At 47.5% G+C, this 22,120-nt stretch overlaps 1 protein-coding gene across 2 annotated transcripts in view; it reads left to right on the top strand.

Moving 5' to 3' along the window:
• The first annotated feature begins 2,249 nt into the window (after positions 1-2,249).
• Positions 2,250-22,120, top strand: part of tmem39a (transmembrane protein 39A) — a 56,421-nt gene continuing 36,550 nt past the window's right edge. The window contains exons 1-2 of one of the 2 annotated variants that reach the window (XM_033033444.1): positions 2,250-2,628; positions 14,904-15,083. In XM_033033444.1, the coding sequence (XP_032889335.1) occupies positions 2,591-2,628; positions 14,904-15,083 (218 nt within the window). In that variant the 5' untranslated portion in view covers positions 2,250-2,590. The remainder of the gene's footprint in view (positions 2,629-14,903; positions 15,084-22,120) is intronic. The other variant, XM_033033445.1, reaches the window with a different exon arrangement.

The raw sequence follows: 22,120 nt of genomic DNA, 5'->3' as shown, positions 1-22,120 counted from the left end.
TATGATTGGTTTTACTGTATTTTAACGTTGTTGTTTTACCTGCTTTTAACTATTTATACTGTTCCATCAGGGACTGGATTGTTTTTTGTGTTATTATGTGTGAAATGTTTTAAATTTCATGTGCGATGCTCCGGTATTCCCTGGGAAACGTCTTTTCATTTTGCACTGTACAACTGCTGCTTGCAAGATGACAATAACGTTTGATTGATTGATCAATTTTATGAATTGATGAGTTCTTATTAAATGATGATCAATCACTGGAGAATGATAAATGACTGGAAGATTTATAGGGTTCCAGAAAAGTATGGGCATAGAACCACATTGTATGAAAAAATTGCAAAATCAGCCCGTGATTCAATAATTTGCACAAGGATTTATTTATGTTCTGTGATTTCCAGCATCTGCAACTTTATTGCATTACATTTCGAACAGAAAGGAGCTGCAGTTCAAGAAGGAATGTATTCCAATGTTACATTCTGGAATGTGTTTTCTCCTCATCCTCTGGGTTTTTCCTTATTTAGTGCAACACTGGCTTCTTAAAAATCTCCATGAAACTCTCTAGTCGTCCTGTTCTGCAAAGAACAGATTATAAAAATATAATATGAAGATTATTCCAGAGGCTAATGCAAGAAGACTACTTTAAAATTTTACAAATTGTTGCCTCAGCCTTCTCTTCCAATAGCTTATTATTTTGTGTGATAATGATACCAAAATTAATCACAGGCAGGAGCATTTTCTCAGATTCCTTTGGCTTTGAAGCACAAACTAGATAAGCTTTGTAACTCAATGCCAGGCAAGGTTAAGTGCATCAATTGTTTTACAGTTGTGATTTCTATTCCAAACCTTCGAGACTAAACAGGTAGGTCTGGCAGATAAATAAAGGCACAAATTAGCTAAAAGGGGGTAAAAAAAAATGAAACCATTATAATGAACCCTTTTGATACCACTACCCGCCTGCATTGCCAACCAGACATCTCAAAAGGTTTGACGCCAAGTGCTGCAGTAACTCAGCATCACTTGAGAAAAAGGTGCTGGGTTGGGGCCCTTCTTCAGAAATGAGTCTCCACACTACTGCCTCGTAGGCAACCTAATGACCCCGTCATTATGGGGTGCATTACCCACGGTCCCTGATCTGCCCTAGTGCGCACCATGATATCAACAGAGAAGAGGCACTTGCCTTCTCCGCTGGGGAACTTGAGGTTCCTGTATGGCGAAGGAATGGAAATCAAGGAGCTAAGTGATGAGGATCTTGGAGGGGAAACAGCACCCCCACCCATAGACCTGTCAAATGTTCACCAATCTGACAATCACTCACAAACCTATCAATCACCTATAACCCAGTCAATCAGCCAAGACTCAAGAGTGTTTTATTGTTGCATTTCCTGACACGGGACAATTACATTCTCACTTGCAGCTTCATCACAGGAATGTGAAATGGGAAGATTGTTCCCGATGTTGGGGAAGTCCAGAACTAGGGGTCACAGTTTAAGGATAAGAGGGAAGTCTTTTAGGACCGAGATGAGAAAATTATTTTTTACACAGTGGAATTCTCTGCCACAGAAGGTAGTTGAGGCCAGTTCATTGGCTATATTTAAGAGGGAGTTATATGTGGCCCTTGTGGCTAAAGGGATCAGGGGGTATGGAGAGAAGGCAGGTACAGGATACTGAGTTGCATGACCAACCATGATCATATTGAATGGCGGTGCAGGCACGAAGGGCCGAATGGCCTACTCCTGCACCTATTTTCTATGTTTTTATGTTAATCATGCCCAATGTCCACAGGAGTTTATTGGCAATGGTGAGCTGTCAACATTTGCACCCTGAAGATAGAGACAAAGTGCTGGAGTAACTCAGCGGGACAAGCAGCATCTGTGGAGACAAGGTTTTGGGTGACGCTTCGGGTGGAAGGGTGACCCATTGCTTGTCTCCACAGATGCTGAGTTACTCCAGCACATTGTGACTTTCTCCAGGGTAAACCAGCATCTGCACTTCCTGCCAATGGCCTGCTCCAACACCCTTTGCAGTTATTGGCCCATCAACGTGTCACTCAACGCAGCAACAGCCAATGACGGTCGGTCCCGCCCCCGGGCAACGCTTCCGGTCCGGCTGTGCCCGCACGGACGTGGCGGCCGGAAGCGGCGGGTGACGGACATCGGGCTGACCAATGGGGCGCCGTCGCTGCGCTCTTCCCCCCCCCCGCCCCGACACGAGACCTCGCGGCTCAAACACCGCGCGCCCAACTGCCGCCGCTGCAATGGTGCCCGGGTGGTGGGTGTGTGTGAGCGGGAGAGTGAGAGTGGGCCCGGTCCCCGCCCGCCGCCGCCATGGCCCCCCGCTGGTGCGGGTTACCGGTGGGTGGGGGCGGGACTTCCGCTCGCAGGTTGTGTTGCGGCGGCGGAGACGGCGCGGGGATCGCCACGTCGGAGACTCGGAGCCGGGGGCATAGACGGACGGGGTAGACCAGCGGCCCCACACGGACCACACGGCGGCGGCATGAGGGTGGCGGGCGGCCACTGACGGCTCCACATCCACCCGCCATCCAGCGGCCCCATGTCGGCCCCGCACCGCGCACTCTCCCCGTGCTGAGTCCATGGTGGCGACGCGGCGCCGGAGCCGCGGGGTTAATGTGTGAGTGTCTCCCTGCTGACTCTTCCCGCCCCGGACCGCACACAACCCCCGCCCCCCCAACACCACCCCCCCCCCCCCCCCAACACCACCCCACCCCCCCCCCCCCCCGACACCACCCCCCCGGACACCACCCCCCCCCCAACAACCCCCCCAACACCACCCCCCCCCCAACACCACCCCCCCCCCCCCCAACACCACCCCCCCCCCCCCCAACCCACCCCCCCCCCCCCAACACCACCCCCCCACCACACCCACCCCCCCCCCAACACCACCCCCCCCAACACCACCCCCCCCCCCAGACCCGACCCCCCCCCCCCCCCCAACACCACCCCCCACACCCACCCCCCCCCCCCAACACACAACCCCCCCCCCCCAACACCACCACCCCCCCACCCACACAACCCCCCCCCCAACACCAACCCCCCCCCCCAACACCACCCCCCCCAACACCACCCCCCCCTCCAACACCACACCTCCCCCAACACCACACCCCCCCCCCCCCACACACCACCCCCCCAACACCAGCTTCACCACCCACCCCCCACACACCCACCTCCCAACCACCACACCACCCCCCACCCCTACCACCTCCCCCCCACACACCACACTACCCCCCCCCCAACACACACCACACTACCCCCCCCCCCCACACCCCCCCACACACCCCCCCCCCCACCCCCAACCCAACAGCACCCCCCCCCCAACACCACCCCCCCCAACCCCACCCCCCCAACAGCACCGTCCCCCCCAACACACATACCCCCCCCCCAACACCCACCCCCCCACACCCCCCCCACACCACACCTCCCACACCACACTACCACCCCCCCCCCCCCCCAACAGCACTGGTCCCCCAGCACCGCCCCCACAGCCCACCCCCCCCAACAGCACCGGTCCCCCCAACAGCACTGGTCCCCCCCAACACCATACCCCACCACCACACTCCCCCCCCCCCCAACACCATGCTCCCCATCCAGTACCGCACACCCATCCCAGCACCGCACACCCCCCCCCCCCAGCACCGCACACCCACCCCCCCCCAGCACCGCACACCCACCCCCCCCAGCACCGCACACACACCCCCCAGCACCGCACGCCCACCCCCCAGCACCGCACGCCCACCCCCCAGTACCGCACGCCCACCCCCCCAGCACCGCACGCCCACCCCCCAGCACCGCACGCCCACCCCCCCAGCACCGCACGCCCACCCCCACAGTAACCGCACGCCCAGCACCGCACGCCCACCCCCCCAGCACCGCACGGCCACCCCCCCAGCACCGCACGCCCACCCCCCCCAGCACCGCACGGCCACCCATCCAGCACCGCACGCGCACCCCCCAGCACCGCACGCGCACCCCCCCAGCACCGCACGCGCCCACCCCCCCAGCACCGCACGCGCACCCCCCCAGCACCGCACGCCCCACCCCCCAGCATCGCACGCGCACCCCCCCCAGCACCGCACGCCCACCCCCCAGCACCGTCACGCCCACCCCCCCCAGCATCGCACGCGCACCCCTCCAGCACCGCACCCCCCCCCAGCACCGAACACCCCCCCCCCCCCCCCCCAGCACTGCGTACCCCCCTCGGCACCAAACACTCCACCCGCACCGCGCTACCCCCCCTGCACCACACATTCCCCCTGCACCGTACACTCCTCCCCCCCCCCCCCCCCCCCCCCCCCCCGCACCGCACACTCCCCCCTGCACCACTCGCTCCCCCCACACAAAAAACTTTTGTTGCATACTAAGCAGACAGACAATACATGATTACAATCGAGCCATTAATAGTGTACAGATACGTGATATAGGGAATAACGTGAATAACATTTAGTGCAAGATAAAACCAGCAAAGTCCAATCAAGGATAGTCCTAGGGTCACCAAAAAGGTAGATAGTAGTCTCTGGTTGTGGTAGGATGACTTCTATTGCCTGATAACAGCTGGGAAGAAACTGTCCCTGAATCTGGTGGAGTTTGTTTTCACACTTCTATACCTTTTCCCTGATGGGAAAGGGGAGACGAGGGAGTGGCCAGGATGCGACTCGTCCTTGATTATGCTGCTGGTCTTGCCGAGGCAGCGTGATGTTTAAATGAAGTAAATGGAAGGGAGATTGGTTTGTGTGATGGTATGGGCTGCGTCCACAATTCGCAGCATTTTCTTGCAGTCTTGGTTGGAGCTGTTCCCAAACCATGCTGCGATGCATCCTGCTAAAATGCTTTCTACGGCGCATCTGTAGAAGTTGGTGAGACCTGCCTGACCTGTTGAGTTACTCCAGAAGTTTGTGTCTTTTTGTAAACCGGCATCTGCAGTCCCTTCAAAATATCACAGAAGGATGCTAATGCTCATGCAGTTGATTCTTTATCTGCCCACGTGTTCCCTTCACTAACTGCAAACTATGTACAAGGAGGTGAAACTTTGTTCCTTGCATTTGGCTGGCAAATGAAGCAATGCCTGGGGGGGATCAACTTGTCCGCAAGCTATAGATTTTAAAATAATTTGTGCTCATCATGTAGAAGCTGCTTTCTTTATTTTATTTAGTTGGCAAATCCAGAGAAAACCAAAAGGATCAATTTGTTCAAGATTTAACAAGTTCAGGTTTACATTTATTGTCAAGCACCAATTGGTACAGTGAAATTTGAGTTACCATGCAGCCATACGAATAAAAAAGGACACAACACACGATAGAATTTAACATAGACATCCCCACACAGCGGAATCACCGTTTCCCACTGTGAGGGAAGGCAATAACGTTCAGTCCTCTTCCTCTATGTTCACCCGTGGTCGGGGCCTTTTTGAGCCATCCACAGTCGCCGGTAAGGCGGCCCGATGTTCAGGCCCTCTCGCCGGGATGATGGGAACGGAGAACACTCAACGGCTTGGGGATTCAGAATTGGCCGCTTCCTACCGGAGACCACGGCCCCCGAAGTCTACAGGCCGAGCTGGGCAGAGATTCAACACTTGCACCTCTCGGCAAAGGCATCCCAGGACTCCGCCCCCCCGTGACTAGAAGCTCTGCAACCACAGCTTCACGATGTTAAAGCAGCAGGCCCAACACTCCGGAGCTTCAACACGGCGATCCCCAGTAAGGCATCGCCCGCTCCGCGATGATAAATCAGTGCTACGCTGCTACTGAAGCTCTGGTCGGTCTCCGGCAGGAAAGGCCGCGCCAATCCAGATGGTAGGGGGCGTGGTGGGGGGGGCGAAGACGCGACTCGCATCCTCGACCAGGAAGTGACTGAGAAACGGTTTCCCCCTTTCAGCCCCCACCTCCCCCACATAAAAAGACTAAAAAACCTCCAATTAAGTGGGTCTTTGAAAGGAATGTGATTAAATATGAAATTGCACAAATAGAGTGGTATGTCATGAAAGGCAACTGAAAGAGTCATATATTGCCGTAATGATACAGGGTTGTTATGGACAATGGTCTGAGACTGACTGTCACCGCAGTAGAGAATGTGAAGACTTTTTTTCATAATCAGAATTAATAAAACTGCAGATGCTGTCACTCAGAAACATTAATAAGAGTTGCTGGAGATGCTTGTGTTCAGCAGCATTTGTGTAAAGAAAAAAATAGTCTAGGATGGAAGCTGTGCCTTTTTCCACAAATGTTGTGACCTGCTGAGTGATTCAGGCATTTTCTTTTCCATAATCATGATATCATAATCCAGGCATTACTGTATAATTATGTTTTCCATAATCATAATTTTATTCTCCATAATCATGTGTTAGTACATAGAACAGTACAACAGCGGTGCAGCGATAGAATTGCTGCCTTACAGCACCAAAGACCCAGGTTCGATCCTGACTACGGGTGCTGTCTGTATGGAGTTTGTACGATCTCACCGTGAGTGCGGTGGGTTTTCCGCGGGTGCTCCGTTTTCCTCCCATGTTCCAAAGACGTACAGGTTTGTAGGTTAATTGGCTTCGGTAAAAATTGTAAGTTGTCCTTAATCTGTAGAATAGTGCTAGTGTACGGATTCGGTAGGCGGAAGGTCCTGTTTCCGTGCTGTATCTCTAAAGTCTAAAAAACACAGCGCTGGAGTAACTCAGCTGGTCAGACAGCGTCTGCCTATGACACAGATGCTGCCTAACTCGCTGAGTTACTCTAGCATTGTGTTCTATGCAAGACTCAAGCATCTGCAGTTCCTTTTGTCTCTAATTGTTAGAACGCTATATCCCAAGTGCCTGCTGAAACACAGTGCTTTAGAGGAATTTCTTTTGTTTACCAAAGGATATGGTTAAGGGCCAGTGATTTATGGGGGCAGAATGGATGGCACCATTTCAATTGCTATTGCAAAGTAGGCTTAATGGCCTGATCTGTAATTTTATGAACTAACTTGGCCGTGTAAGTTCCTGTCACTTTACCACAACATAAATTTGTTCAGCCTGTCTACTGGCAATTTTTCTTTAAAATTCATTTTATTTTGGAAGCTGGGTATTATTGGCGTGGCGAAGCGATGAGTTAACCAGGGAGCTGCAGAGGGAACAATTTCTGGAAAGCGGAAAGGGATAGAGATGGGAAGAATTGGCTAGTGGTGGAATCCCGGTACCTGTAAAATTTAGTTTAGAGAGAGCGTGGAAATAGGCCATAAAGCCCACCTAGTCCATGCCAACCAGTGATCCCCATACGTTAGCACACTAGGGACAATTTAATTTTTTTTTACCAAAGCCAATTAAACTACAAACCTACGTCTTTGGAATGTGGGAGGAAACCGGAGCACCCGGAAGAAACCCACACGGGCACGGGGAAAATATACAAACTCCGTACAGACAGCACCCCTAGTCAGCATTGAACCCAGGTCTCTGGTGCTGTGAGACAGCAGCTCTACTGCTGTGCCACCCTGCTGCCCTGATATAATATAATAGCAGTATTAATATAACGTTAATAGTACTTGTTGGTACTTGTTCCATATACTGTACTTGGAACCCTTATTTTAGGTAGAAACCCCTGGCTTTCGGGGTATATATACTGAGCTTTTTGTTATGGGCTTTACAGAGTACTATGTTTACATATCTGTTGTGCTGCTGCCATTACGAATTGGACATATGGCAATAAAACACTCTTGACTCTCTGGACCCCTTTACAAGTGACTGCCGGGCATGTTGAGGGTAGTGCACATGTTTCCCAGTGCTGGGGGAATGAGACACTTATGTAAATGCTGGCGTACATCATCACAGGTGATGTTGAGCTGCTTGAGTTTAATCTGCCAGATCAAGTAGAGTGCATTCCATGATGTTCCTGGTTTGTGCTTTATGGATGTCAGGATGGTCATGGGGTGTCTAAAGATGACTCACTTGTTGCAGAATTCCCAACTCTGCCTTCATAGCCAAATCTGTTAAGTCAACAGTAGTAGGACCACTGCTGACCTACACTACTGTGGTCAAGTAGACTTTCTGCTCAATTTATCCTAGGGTGGTCGCCAGTGATGCACATGGTGGTTATCAAGACTACGTGGTTAAACTCTGCTTTTTGGAGTTGGCCACGTGGATACATAGAGAGTGGAGGAATATGGATCAAATGCAAGCATAGGAGTTTAATCATGCATGGCACAGACATGGTGGGCCAAAGGGCCTGTTCCTGTGCTATACTATGCTTGTTCCTTGCCACGTGTGTGACTGGTGTTATTTGGCACTAATCAACAAATGCCTGAAAGTTGTTGAAGTTTTGAAGATTGCCTATAGTAATATGAACAGATTTGAGCATGTTATGATCATCATCAAATACTCATTTCTATGTCGTTGTGCTGAAGGCCGGAACAAAGTAGTCAACAACAAAAATTGGAAATGTTTTTGGTGATTATGCACCAAGTGATAACACTAGATGCAGTCTTCATCATTTGGTTTAGTTTATTGTCACGTGATCTTATAGAGGTGTATAAAATCATGAGAGGAATAGATCGGGTAGATGCACAGAGTCTCTTGCCCAGAGTCGGGGAATCTAAGACCAGAGGACATAGGTTTAAGGTGAAGGGGAAAAGATTTAATAGGAATCTGAGGGGTAACTTTTTCACACAAAGGGTGGTGGGTGTATAGAACAACCTGTCAGAGGTGGTTGTTGGGACAGGGATTATCCCAACATTTAAGAACCAGTCAGGTACATGAATAGGTACAGGCAGAATACAACCAGACATGTACAGTCTGAAGAAGGGTTTCGGCCCGAAACGTTACCTATTTCCTTCGCTCCATAGATGCTGCTGCACCCGCTGAGTTTCTCCAGCATTTTTGTGTACCTTCGATTTTCCAGCATCTGCAGTTCCTTCTTGAACACAGGTACATGAATAGGACAGGTTTGGAGGGATATGGACCAAATGCAGGCAGCTGGGACATGTTGGCCGGTGTGGGCAAGTTGAGCCGAAGGGCCTGTTTCCACACTATCGCTCTGACTCTATGTGTCTGGAGTGCACTGAAAAGCTTTTGTTGGTCGTACATGGGCATGGCTCGATTGTAATCATGTATTGTCTTTCTGCTGACTGGATAGCACGCAACAAAAGCTTTTCACTGTACCTCAGTACATGTGACAATAAACTCAACTAAGCTAACCAGTCAGTGGAAAGACAATACATGATTATAATCAAGCCCTCCACAGTGTACCAATGCAGGATAAAGGAAATAATGTTTAGTGCGAGATAAAGTCTGAGTAAAGTTAGTCCCAGGGTCTCCAATGAGGTAGATAGTAGCTCAGGACCACTCTATGGTTGCTGATAGGATGGTTCAGTTGTCTGATAACAGATGAAAAGTCGAATGATTGGTAACTTGGTGAATTAAATTTGTCTTTATAAATGGGGCGTGGAGTATGTTGTCATTCATAGTGTAAGATATTGAGGATGGGACCAGGGATATCTTACTGCAAGTGTACAGGGTCTTGGACGATCGCACCTTGAGTTGTGATTCAGCATTTCCACTTAAATCAACCTTCAATACCTTCGGAATGACTGGACGTATTATTTGCTTCCCAATAATATCTGGTTTAGAATATGCCATATTCCACTTGAAGTGGAAAACTGTTTTCACTTTAGAAGGAAAATATTGAGTATTGGCAGTGTCCTGGAATTGGGTGGAGAACTGGTATGCCGGAAATGCATGCATAAAACCCAATGCATCTCTATGTTTAAGTAGACGACATAGCTTTAAGGAGAGGGCAACGTTTACATGATGTGGAGGCTCTGGAAAAGGTGCAGAAGTGGGTTACTAGAATGCTGTCTGGATCAGAGGATGTTAGCTATAAGGAGAGGTTGTGCTGGATTGAGGGGAGACCTGATTGAAGTATGTGACAGATACGATAGACAGTCAGAACATTTTTCCTCGGATGGGAATATCAAAGACGAGGGCATAGCTCTGTGAGGAAAGAGGGGCAAAGATTAATGAAGATATGTGGGGCAGTTTTATTGCGGTGGGTGCCTGGATCACGATGCCAGGAGAGGGGTGGTGGTTTGAGGCTTTTTTAATAGGCACGTGGATATGGAGGGATATGGATTACTTGGAGGCAGAGGAAATTAGTTTATCTTGGCATCATGATCAGCACAGACACTGTGGGCTGAAAGGCCTGTTCCGTGTTGTACTGTTCTATGATTGGTAAGAGTTACAATGAACAGTTTGTCAATGCACTTTCTAACTGATCCAAGTTCTAATGGTGGTATCAGCAAGTGGATTAAAGCACTTAATTTAGTATGTCAAGAGACAAATGTGGTTTTCCTTTAGCTTTTACATTGTGGTTCAAACTACAAAGTAATTTATCATGGTGCAACTACACATGGCAAAATTCCATGCACTAGTATTAGTTGGAATGTTGCATCTGTCGTCTTGAGTAAAGGTATATTGAGGGCAATTTGACCAGTGTTTTTAAAATGTTGAATTGTAGCGTGATTTGTGTAGAGAAATTCCTTGTGATGTACAGAGTACAGGGAAGATTTACAAGGATGTTGTCACGCCACGAGGGCCTGAGCTACAGGAGAGGTTGGGCTGGCTATGACTTTATACCTTGGAGCGCAGGAGGCTGAGGGGTGATCTTATAGATGTGTAGAAAATCATGAGGGGAGTATGTAGGGTGAATGCACAAAGTCTTTCACCAAGGGGAGGGGAATCAAGAACCAGAGGACACAGGTTTAAGGTGAGAGGGGAAAGATTTTATAGGAGGATGGTGGGTACATGAACAAGCTGCCAGAGGAGGTAGTTGAGGCAAGTACTATAACAACATTTAAAATACATTTGGACAGGTTCATGGGTAGGAAAGGTTTTGACGGATATGGGCCAAATGCTGGAAGGTGGGACTAGTATAGATGGGGTGGGCATGGACGTTAGGCTGAATGGGCCTCTTTCTGTGTGCATGTTTCTATGACTATTCATAAATCATGCCCAAATACCAATCTTCATACCAATCGACCCATGTTCATACCAATCGTCCCATGTTCATACCAATTGTCCCATGAAGAAGATTGAGGGGGGATCTTATAGAAACTTACAAAATTCTTAAGGGGTTGAACAGGCTAGATGCAGGAAGATTGTTCCCGATGTTGGGGAAGTCCAGAACAAGGGGTCACAGTTTAAGGAGGAAGGGGGAAGTCTTTTAGGACCGAGATGAGAAATTTTTTTTCACACAGAGAGTGGTGAATCTGGAATTCTCAGCCACAGAAAGTAATTGAGGCCAGTTCATTGGCTATATTTAAGAGGGAGTTATATGTGGCCCTTGTGGCTAAAGGGATCAGGGGGTATGGAGAGAAGGCAGGTACAGGATACTGAGTTGCATGATCAACCATGATCATATTGAATGGCGGTGCAGGCTCGAAGGGCCGAATGGCCTACTCCTGCACCTATTTTCTATGTTTTTATGTTAATCATGCCCAATGTCCACAGGAGTTTATTGGCAATGGTGAGCTGTCAACATTTGCACCCTGAAGATAGAGACAAAGTGCTGGAGTAACTCAGCGGGTCAGGCAGCATCTCTGGAGAAAAAGAATGGGTGAAGTTTTGGGTCGGAACCCAGCTTCAGTCTGGTTCCAACCGGAAACGTCAACCATTTATTTTCTCCAGAACAATCAGTGAAGAGGATGCTGCTTAATGAGAAGTCGGTGCAGAGTTTATTTTTGAAAAGGTTCCAAACGGTTTATTCACTTCTGCTTTTGTTAACTTAGTGGTGTACAGTCATTGTTAAATTGTCAATGGTATTGTGAAAGGTTCATTGGTAATGCTATACTTAAAGGACAGCACAGTGGTATAGCTAGTCGTAGATTTATTTTTAATATGTAAGTAATTATAGGAAGAAACTCCTTACGAGTGGCCAGCTTGGAGCTGACAACGCCGAGGATTGAGTGGGGAAAGCTCCACGTTGAATGGCATTACTAACTCCGTTAGTATTTTCAGGTGTAAAATGCAAAATGCGTGCCTCATTTAAAATGGCAGGAAAATGAAAGGCTCTCTGTTTCAATGCCAATGCTCCAGTTTGGTTTAGTGGCTCAGGGTCCATTCCATGTGTTTTCTCAATGCTAAACATCTCAATTTGTTAGCAATACGAAGTAGTGTAAAGTTTAACTAATAGTCATACAGCACAGAAACAGGCCCTTCAGCCCAACCGATATGCTACATCTAAGCTAATAGTTTAATAATGGAGTATCACCAAGTCAAGTTTGTTGTCATATCCAAAGTCTAGTGAGGTGCAAGCACAATGACAATCTTGGGTTCAGGAACATCACAGGCACATAGAATCATAAGTCACACAGAAATTTTGCAAGACATTTCAGCGAATAAATGACTGCAATAAATAAGGACATCAGTGCCAAGTCATCGCTGAGAGAATGAAGCAGCTGGGCTTGTACACTCTGGAGTTTAGAAGGATGAGAGGGTATCTCATTGAAACATATAAGATTATTAAGGGTTTGGACACTCTAGAGGCAGGAAACATGTTCCCGATATTGGGGGAGTCCAGAACCAGGAGCCACAGTTTAAGAATAAGGGGTAAGCCATTTAGAACGGAGACAAGGAAACACTTTTTCCCACAGAGAGTTGTGAGTCTGTGGAATTCTCTGCCTCGGAGGGCGGTGGAGGCCGGTTCTCTGGCTACTTTCAAGAGAGAGCTAGATAGGGCTCTTCAAGATAGAGGAGTCAGGGGATATGGGGAGAAGGCAGGAACGGGGTACTGATTGGGGATGATCAGCCATGATCACATTGAATGGCGGTGCTGGGTCGAAGGGCCGAATGGCCTACTCCTGCACCTATTGTCTATTGTCACAATTAGAAATAAAACCAGTCCACAGTAGTGCAAGAGGTGGTCCGTAACGTTCCCATGTCTATAGAATTTGGGTAGTGCAGGTCGGTTCAAGAATCAGATGTTTGTAGGAAAGTATCTGTGCCAGGGCACAGCGGTAGAGTTACTGCCTTACAGCGCTACAGCACCTGGGTTCAATCCTGACAATGGGTGCTGTCTATACGGAGTTTATATGTCTCTGTGTGACCGTAAGGGTTTTCTCCAAGATCTCCGCTTTCCTTCCACACTCCAAAGACAAAAATATTTGTAGGTTAATTGGCTTGTTCTAAATGTAAAAATTGTCCCTAGTATAGGATATTGTTAATGTGCGAGGATCACTGGTCGGCGTGGGCTCAGTGGGCGAGATACGGTCTTTCCGTGCTGTATCTCTAAACTGACCCTGGTGGTGTGGCTTCTGTACATCCTGCCCGATGGTAGCAGTGAGGAGAGGGCACGGTTTGATGGTGGGGATCCTTGATGACTGATACTGCCTTCTTGAGGCGGTGCCTGGAGTGGATGGTTTTGACGGTAGAGGCCACCACTCTGCACCACTTGCATTCCTGTTTAGCACCAGCTGAACAAAAGATAGGATAATAATTTGAAATGCAACAAAGTACTCAGTGTTGCATTCCTACTTACAGGGTGTCTCTCATGTAGCCTTAATACAGGCAGCGTTCGTCAATTGTATGAGTTGCCGTGAGTGTGTTTTAATTTGTGGTGTGCGTTCTGAAATAAGGATAGTTTTGTTTATTGTACTGTCGACTTGTGTCATATAATGATCCCAGCAAATTTATCTTTGCTGTTAAGTCAAGGGCGGTGAATGAATGAGTCGAGTGGGAGCAAGATATGAATCATTTCCACTGTATGAGCAGAAGGCAAATGTTATTGTTTGTTCTGCTTCGCACGTAACCAAAGAATCCATCTTTTCAGTGGAATTGTAGTAACTAATCTGATACTTGAATCAAGCAGACTAAGAGATGTTTCTAGGGAAATGAACATTTGGAGAAGTACGGGGTAGGAAAGGTTTGAAGGGATACTGGTCAAACTATGGCAAATGGGACCATCTTGGGTCTTAGATTAACTCTTGGTCCACTTGGACAAGTTGAGCTGAATGGCCCTTTTCCGTGTTGTATGATTCTAATGTAGCTGTTGGGGCTTTTTTTGTGTATCTACCCACTTCCACCCTTGTTCCAATATTCAGACCAATTTGATAATACGGGCTGCTTCAGTATCTACAGATTGAAGCAGCCTGTATTATTTTGCAGAGAGCAGAGGACTCAGCCCTGTCAAACAAGGCCACAGCCTCCCTCCCCAACATGAAAAGCATCTACATGAACTAAAATTCTAACTAACCTAATGTAAAACAAAACAGGAACTGCAGATGCTGGCCTAGAAAACGGACACAAAGTGCTGGAGTGAGTCAGCAGGTCAGGCAGCATCTCTGGAGAATATAGATAGGTGACATTTTGGGTCAGTCCCAACCCGAAACATCACATGTTCATGATCTCCAGTGATGCTGCCTGACCTGCTGGGTTACACTGTCATTTTTGAATTTTGAATTGGAATTTTAGCCCTTTTGTTTATTTTGCATGCATTTATGGATGACCAGGGTCTGGTACAGTAAAATGCAGCATGATTCAGAATGGTGGAAGAAGGAATGTGAAATGCAAGCAGAAAACTGGATACTCGGTTGGTCATGCAGCAGCTGTGAAGAGTGGCACTACTTCACAGTGGAACACCTGGTAGAGCCGCTGCCTCACAGCGCCAGAGACCTGGGCTCAATCCTGACCTCTGGTGCTGCCTGTGTGGAGTTTGCACGATCTCCCTATGACTGAGTGGGTTTCCTCCGGGTGTTCCGGTTTCCTCCCACGTCCCAAAGATGTGCGGGTTTGTAAATTAATTGGCCTCTTTAAATTGCCCCTAGTGTGTAATGAGTGGATGAGAAAGTGGGATATCGTAGAACTATTGTGAAGAGGTTTCCGTGGCTGAGAATGAATGAATGAATGAATGGGTGCTGACCGAGCTGTCTGTTTTGTTGCAGAGTGCAGAGCGTGCTGGCTTTGGGCGGATCGATCGCACTGGTGCTTAACTGTGAGCTGGTCCATGCCATGCCTGGTGGTCGGCGGGGTCCGAGTCGGCAGCAGCTGAGCCGCTCAGCGTTGCCATCTCTGCAGACCATCGTAGGTGGTAGCTGTGGCAATGGGACTGGGATTAGAAACAGGTACGTGCCCTCACATACTGTCATTCACAGCTGGGCGATCTCCTTCTAAAATGGGAAATTGTTAGTCTGTTCAAATGTAACATACTTATTCTGCTGACTATACTCTAAATATAATGGCCTATTCCGGTATCTCAGTAGATCTATGGTTGGTTTCATGACTGCTGCATATTGTGAATGTATTGTAGTTTGGAGCAAAGCATGGAAACATGCCCTTCAGCCCACCGAATCCTTGCCAACCATCCGATCTGGCTCGTACTAGTTCGATCTTCTTTCGTGTCCATCTTCCATGTTTCAAATGTTGCCATTGCTGTCATCGTCTGTCCTGAAAAGGACGCAGGCTTCCGGCGATAATTAGTGGGAGCCATCACTTGTTGCAATAGATGATGGTGGTAGCAGAATTAGCTCAGGATACTTCCAGTTTCCAGCCCTGCGACGAGGACGCTTCTGCTATAGGGCCACTAGTTCGATGTTATCCTACTTTTCCCTATACTCCCTGCACACTTGGGGCAATTTACAGAGGGCTAATTAATCTACAAACCCTCTGCGACGTATTCTAGGAACTCACCACGCTGTGTACAAATACAAACTTGCCGTGCACATTCTTTAAACTTTACCCCACTGACCTTAAAGCTATGCCCTCTGATCTTTGACATTTCTATCTGGGAAAAGAGTCTGACTGTCTACCCTATCCATGCTTCTCATAACTTAATATCGCTCTATAGGATCCTTCCTCAATCTTCCAGCATTCCGGAGAAAACAATCCAAATTTGGCCACCTTCTCCTTGTAATACAGTATTCCCTAATCCAGGCATCATCCTGGTAAACAGCTTCTGCACTCACTCAAGTCTCCACGTCCTTCCCCTAATTGGGTGACCAGAGTTGCACACTATACAACAAATGTGGCATGAGCAAAGTCTTGCAGAGGTACAGCATGACTTCCCCATGAGTGTGTGCCAAATGGAGAAGTGATTGTTGCAAATGGGCATAGAACAACAATACAGTGAATCCTCAACCCATTGGAGAATTGGGCTATTATCTATTGGTTTTGGGTATTTTGACAACGGTCATTAACATGGCTTTACAATGAACTTGAAAGAAATATAGTGTTTAAGAAGGAACTGCAGATGCTGGGAAATCGAAGGTACACAAAAATGCTGGAGAAACTGAGCGGGTGCAGCAGCATCTATGGAGCGTAGGAAACAGGCAACGTTTCGGCCCGAAACGTTGCCTATTTCCTACGCTCCATAGATGCTGCTACACCCGCTCAGTTTCTCCAGCATTTTTGTGTACCTTTGAAAGAAATATAGATGGGTGAATTTTGACAAAATCATCAGCGATAAACTCCAGTCAAACAGTGTCAATAGGTTTTTTTTACTGCCACAGGGAAAGCCAGTTATGATCCTTTAATGGTCCACTTTCCAGGTGACACCGCTGACAGCAAAATTCCTTTTCATTGTTTAGTTTATTAGTTTAATTTAGTTTATTATTGTCACATGTACAAAGGTACAGTGTAAAAGCTTGTTGCGTGCTATCTAGTCAAAGAAAAGACCAAACATTATTGCAATCAAGCCATCCACAGTGTACAAGATAATGGATACAACAGTTTGTGCAAGATTTATTCCGATAAAAGTCCTATTAAAAGTAGTTCAAATGTCCTGTACATGGTAGATGGGTCAGGACTGCACTCTAGCTGATCAGAGTTCAGTTGTAAATTCAGATGAGAGTCCAGGCAGATTTTAATCTGAATGGTGTCAGATTAGGAACAGGGGAGGTGTAACGAGACCTGGGTGTGCTTGTACATCAGTCACTGAAAGTTAGCATGCAGGTACAGCAGGCAGTGAAGAAAGCTAATGGCATGTTGGTCTTCATAGCGAGAGGATTTGAGTATAGGAGCAAGGAGGTCCTACTGCAGTTGTACAGGGCCCTGGTGAGACCACACCTGGAATATTGTATGCAGTTTTAGTCTCCAAATTTGAGGAAGGACACTTGCTATTGAGGGAGTGCAGCGTAGGTTAACCAGGTTAATTCCTGGGATGGCAGGACTGACATATGATGAAAGAATGGGTCGACTGAGCTTGTATTCACTGGAATTTAGAAGGATGAGAAGGCATCTTATAGAAACATATTACATTCTAGATGCCGGAAAAATGGTCCCGATGTTGATGGTGTCCAGAACCAGGGGTCACAGTTTAAGTGCTGGCTCAAAGGGCTGAATGGTCTACTCCAGCACCTATTTTCTATGTGATAAGGGGTAGGCCATTTAGGGGACTGAGGACGAGGAAAAACTTTTTCACCCAGAGATTTGTGAATCTGTGGGATTCTCTGCCACAGATGGCAGTGGAGGCCAATTCACTGGATGTTTTCAAGAGAGAATTAGTTATAGCTCTTAGGGCTATCAAGGGATATGGGGAGAAAACAGGAATGGAGTACTAATTTTAGATGATCAGCCATGATCATATTGAATGGCGGTGTTAGCTCGAAGGGCCGAATGGCCTCCTGCACCTATTTTCTGTGTTTCTATGTAAAACTGTCCCTGAATCTGGAGATATGCTCTCTCAAACAACCGTCCCTCTTGTCTGATGGGTGGGTGTGGGGGGCGGGGGGGGGGGGTGGGGGGGGGGGGGGGGGGCAGGTGGCAGTGGATGAGATTGGTCTTTGATTATGCTGGTGTCCTTGTCGAGGCACATGAAGTGTAGATGGAGTCAATGGCAGGGAGGGTGGTTTGTATGATGGTTTGGGCTACATCCATAACTCTGTAATTTCCTGCAATCTTGGATGGAGTTGTACCCAAACAATGCTGTAATGCATCCCGATAACATGCTTTCTATGCGCATCTGAAGAAGTTAGTGGGGGTTGTTGGGACATGCTGAACTTACCATGCCTTTTAAGGAAGTACAGGTGTTGGTGTGCTCTCTTGGCCATTGCTTCGATGTGGCTGGTCCAGGAAAAATTACTGGTGATATTTATTTCTAAGAAGTTGAAGCTATTGACCATCTCTATTTCAGTGCCATCAATGTATGGGTAAATGTACTGCTTTGCTTCCTGAAGTTAATCACAACCTCCTTTGTCTTGCTGACAATGAGGGAGAGTTGTTGTCTCAGCACCAGGTTATGAGGTTCCCAATCTCCATCCTGTACTCTGTCTCGTCAATATTTGATATCCCGTCAACTACGGTGGTGTCGTCTGCGAACTTGTAACATGTTTTGGATTGATATTTGGCAAAACAGTTTTGGGTGTACAAGGAGTAAAGAAGGGGGCTGAGAGCGCATCCTTGTGGGCACCAGTGTTGACGATTATCGTAGACGATGATTGGTCACCTATCCTCACTGGCTGTGGTTTGTTGGTCAGAAAGTAGAGGATCCAGTAGCAGAGGGGAGTGCCGACTCCAAGTTCCATCAGTTTGAAGAGGTTGATTGGGATAATGCACAGTCAGTGTAGATTTTTATATTTAAGAATCTGCAATGGGTTTTGAACCTGTAACCTCCAGCTTGGGGGAAAATGTCATGAACATGGCCACATATGTGAGACAGGAAATGTTTTTGAGATTGAGTCAAGGGCAATTGCCAAGGCTGAGACCTTGCTCAGCACTGGCTCCTGTTGTGAAACTAACGCAAAGATTATTTAAAAACAATTCAGCTAAAGGCACCAAAACGTGGAACACTGAGATGTCTGTTGTCTTGGTTCGTGATCCAGTTTGATTGAATTATTTTGTTTCCCTCTTCAGGGTATGTTTTTGACATAGTCGTTACAATTGCACATAGTGCGGCTGAGATCATGTTTGAGAAAGAAACTTGCTCCACTGCTGAGCAGGTGACATTTTAATGAGTGTACTATATGTAGAAATCTTTTAACTTTGTTGAAATGCCTTCCAGATTGGACTGGAGTTAGAAGTCTGCCGACATTAGAGGGTAATTTGATGAAGTGCTGATGGAACTTTTCACAATCAGAACTATTTATTTTCTCTGCCTTAATGTGCGATAAAATGGCGTTTTTTGCATTTGCAATCCTGGAGTTTGTTGAAAGAAGATGGGAAGGAGATAGAGTCAGAGAAGGGATTACAGAAAAATTGGTAAAAGACTGGGCTACTCTGTGCAGATAAACCGAAGATAGCCGCTGGAGTAACTCAGCGGGTCAGGCAGTATTTCTAAAGAACTCGAATGATGCTCCCGACCCGAAATGTTACTCATCCTTTTTCTTTAAAGATGCTCTTAGGGCATAAGGAATCAAGGATATGGGGAAAAAACAGGAACGAGGTACTAATTTTAGATGATCAGACATGATCATATTGATAGTGCTGGCTCGAAGTGCCGAATGGCCTACGTTTTTCCTATGTTTCTATCTTTGGTATAAACTAGCATCTGCAGTTTTTTGTTTCTACAGTTGGACTATTTCCTAGTGACTGGTATTTGTACAGAATTGTTTCATTAAGTTAAACACAGCATTACCTGGGTATTTCTCTCACTGAAGGACATTAGTGTGGGTATTGCGACGCAGTACGTTTTGTGATCATTGTTACTAAGTTAGGTTGTTCAGTCAATTGTGAATATGACCCAAGATAGACACAAAAGCTGGCGTAACTCAGCGGGCCAGGCTGCATCTCTGGAGAAAAGGAATAGGTGACGTTTTGGGTGTCGGGACGGGGAAACGAGAGATTATATGTTAACAGTGATATAGAGAGACTAGACTAAGTGGGACCCGTTGTGTCCCATGTTCACACGGGAGGGCTGGTCCCCCAACGCAATATTCCACCTCCGTCAATTCCAATATTGGTGGCCGGGGGGCTTTCTGGAGCGCTAGTATGGGTGTTGTGGGCCGAAGTGACTGGTTTCCAGAGGGCTAGTATGGACATTGTGGGTTGAATGGATTCTTGGGCAGGCAACTCAGTCACTCAGTCCTGGTAGGCTGGCAGCTCAGGCCTGGTGGGCTGGCAGCTCAGTCACTCAGGGCTGGTGGGCTGGCAGTTCACTCACAGCTATTCCTTGAAATACCATTTCAAGCAGAGCGCAGGCCACCAAATCCAAATGCAATTTCACACCATTTCAAGCAGAGTGCAGGCCACCAAATCCAAATGCAATTTCCTACCATTTGGGTTTTATACTCCTGGCCCCCCGGAAGGGGCGTTACCTTCATCGTGGTGATTGGCAGGTGAGAGGACCTATCAAGATTTTTTAAACATTCATAACTTTTTTACTTTTCATCGATCGGAAAAATCCTCGGGGCTGCCTCAGCGGAGGAGGACTGTAAGATGGCCAAAAATCACAGCGATATATGGTAGCGTTTATTTCCAAAATCAATATACAGCGCAGACAGGAAGTGGTCAAGATGAGACTTTTAGTTATATAGATATAGAACAAATGAATGAAAGATATTCAAAAAAGTAACAATGATAAAGGAAACAGGCCATTGTTAGCTGTGGCGAGGCGAAAACGAGTTACGGACGATGAGATTCAACAAAACGAGAGTTAATATGACCTGCCTGTTTGCTCTTCCATATGAGCTTCATGAACTTGTGAGCTAAGGCTGGCCTTTTTGATTCGTAGTTGAACCACTTGCTTCCATTTCTGTTTTCTTTGTTGTTTTGGGATCATCGGTTATTCATTCATCTTGTGTAATAAAGATGAATAAAAGAGTTATATAGCAGAAAAACAGACCCTTCGCCCAATTCAACCATGCCAACCAAGATGCCCTATCTAGGCTAGTCCAATTTGCACACTTATAACTCTCATCCCTCTGAACCTTTCTTATTGCTTGTGTAAGTGTCTTTTAAAACGTTATAATACCTTCCTTAATCACCTCCCGTGTCTTGTTCAAATACCCACTGTGTGGAAAAGGTTGCCCCTCGGGTTCCTATTGATTCTTTCCCCTCTCGTCTTAAACCTAAAGCCCCTGTCCCACTTAGGCGATTTTTCCGGCGACTAGGCTATTTTTCTATGGTCGCGGGGTGATACCTGTATGGTCGTGAGTAGTCTCCTCAAGTCATCGTAAGAGTCGTAACGTTTTGCTGGTCGCCGCCGGATTTTGAAATGTTCCAAACTTTTCGGCGACTGTGGGCTTGACGTAGATTGTCTCCTCCTGTCGTAGGTTGTCGCCAGGATGATGCAGGTTGTCGCCGGGTGCTGACTTCGGTGAATTCCATTGGCGACTACCTACGTCAACCGGCGACTGGATTGTCTTCAGTTGTCGCCGACAGGGTCGTTGCTTGTCGTAGCTTGTCGCGGGTGGACCGGCTAGGTTGTCGCCTGTGTGGTCATAGGTGTGATCGTAGGTGGACGACCTAATGGGTTGTCGGTTGTCGATAGCTTGCCGTAGCTTGACGTTGACTAGGTGGTAGGTTGTCGTAGCTTGTCGTAGACATTGTCGTGGGAGGGGTCCAGTCGCCGCTTTTCGGTGACCTGTTACGACTGACAGTTGCCCAAAAAAATTGCCTAAGTTGAACAGGCCCTTAAGTGTTCTGGTTCTTGATTCCCAAACCCTGGGTAACAGACTCTATGTTCGCCCTGTAATCTTATACATCTCTCGCCACTTATCCTCATGCCCAAAATCCATATCCCACCATCCCCTGCATATCCATGTGCCTATCCAAAAGTCTTTAAAATGCCACTAATGTATCTGTTTCAACCACTACCCCCAGCAGTGCATTCCAGCACTCACCACCCTCTGTGTAAAGATTTATTTTACACTTGTCCCGCACATCTTTAAACATTGCCCTCTAACCTTAATCCTATGCCCACTAATATTTGATTTTTCTATCTTGGGAAAACATATTCTGACTGTCTACCTTTCTATGCCACGATGGGTTATCTATTAATCACAGGAACTGCCTGTGAGGTATGCTACTGTCTGCATACCCATGCCAGCCTACTGCTTACTTAGCCTGTGAGCCGGCTCTCTGAATGTAGACACCAGCCCCACACATTTGTGAAGAGAACTTTGCCAGGTGGCTGGGCTAAGAATGTCTTTGCTGTGGCTGATTCAGGTTCCCAGGTCCATGCCAGGTGGTGGTTCTGGTCTGATTCTGTTTGAGTGCAGCTGTGAGC

This window comes from Amblyraja radiata, chromosome 14 (assembly GCF_010909765.2).
Source record: "Amblyraja radiata isolate CabotCenter1 chromosome 14, sAmbRad1.1.pri, whole genome shotgun sequence".
Lineage (NCBI taxonomy): Eukaryota > Metazoa > Chordata > Chondrichthyes > Rajiformes > Rajidae > Amblyraja > Amblyraja radiata.
This window is presented reverse-complemented; position numbering and strand designations above follow the sequence as displayed.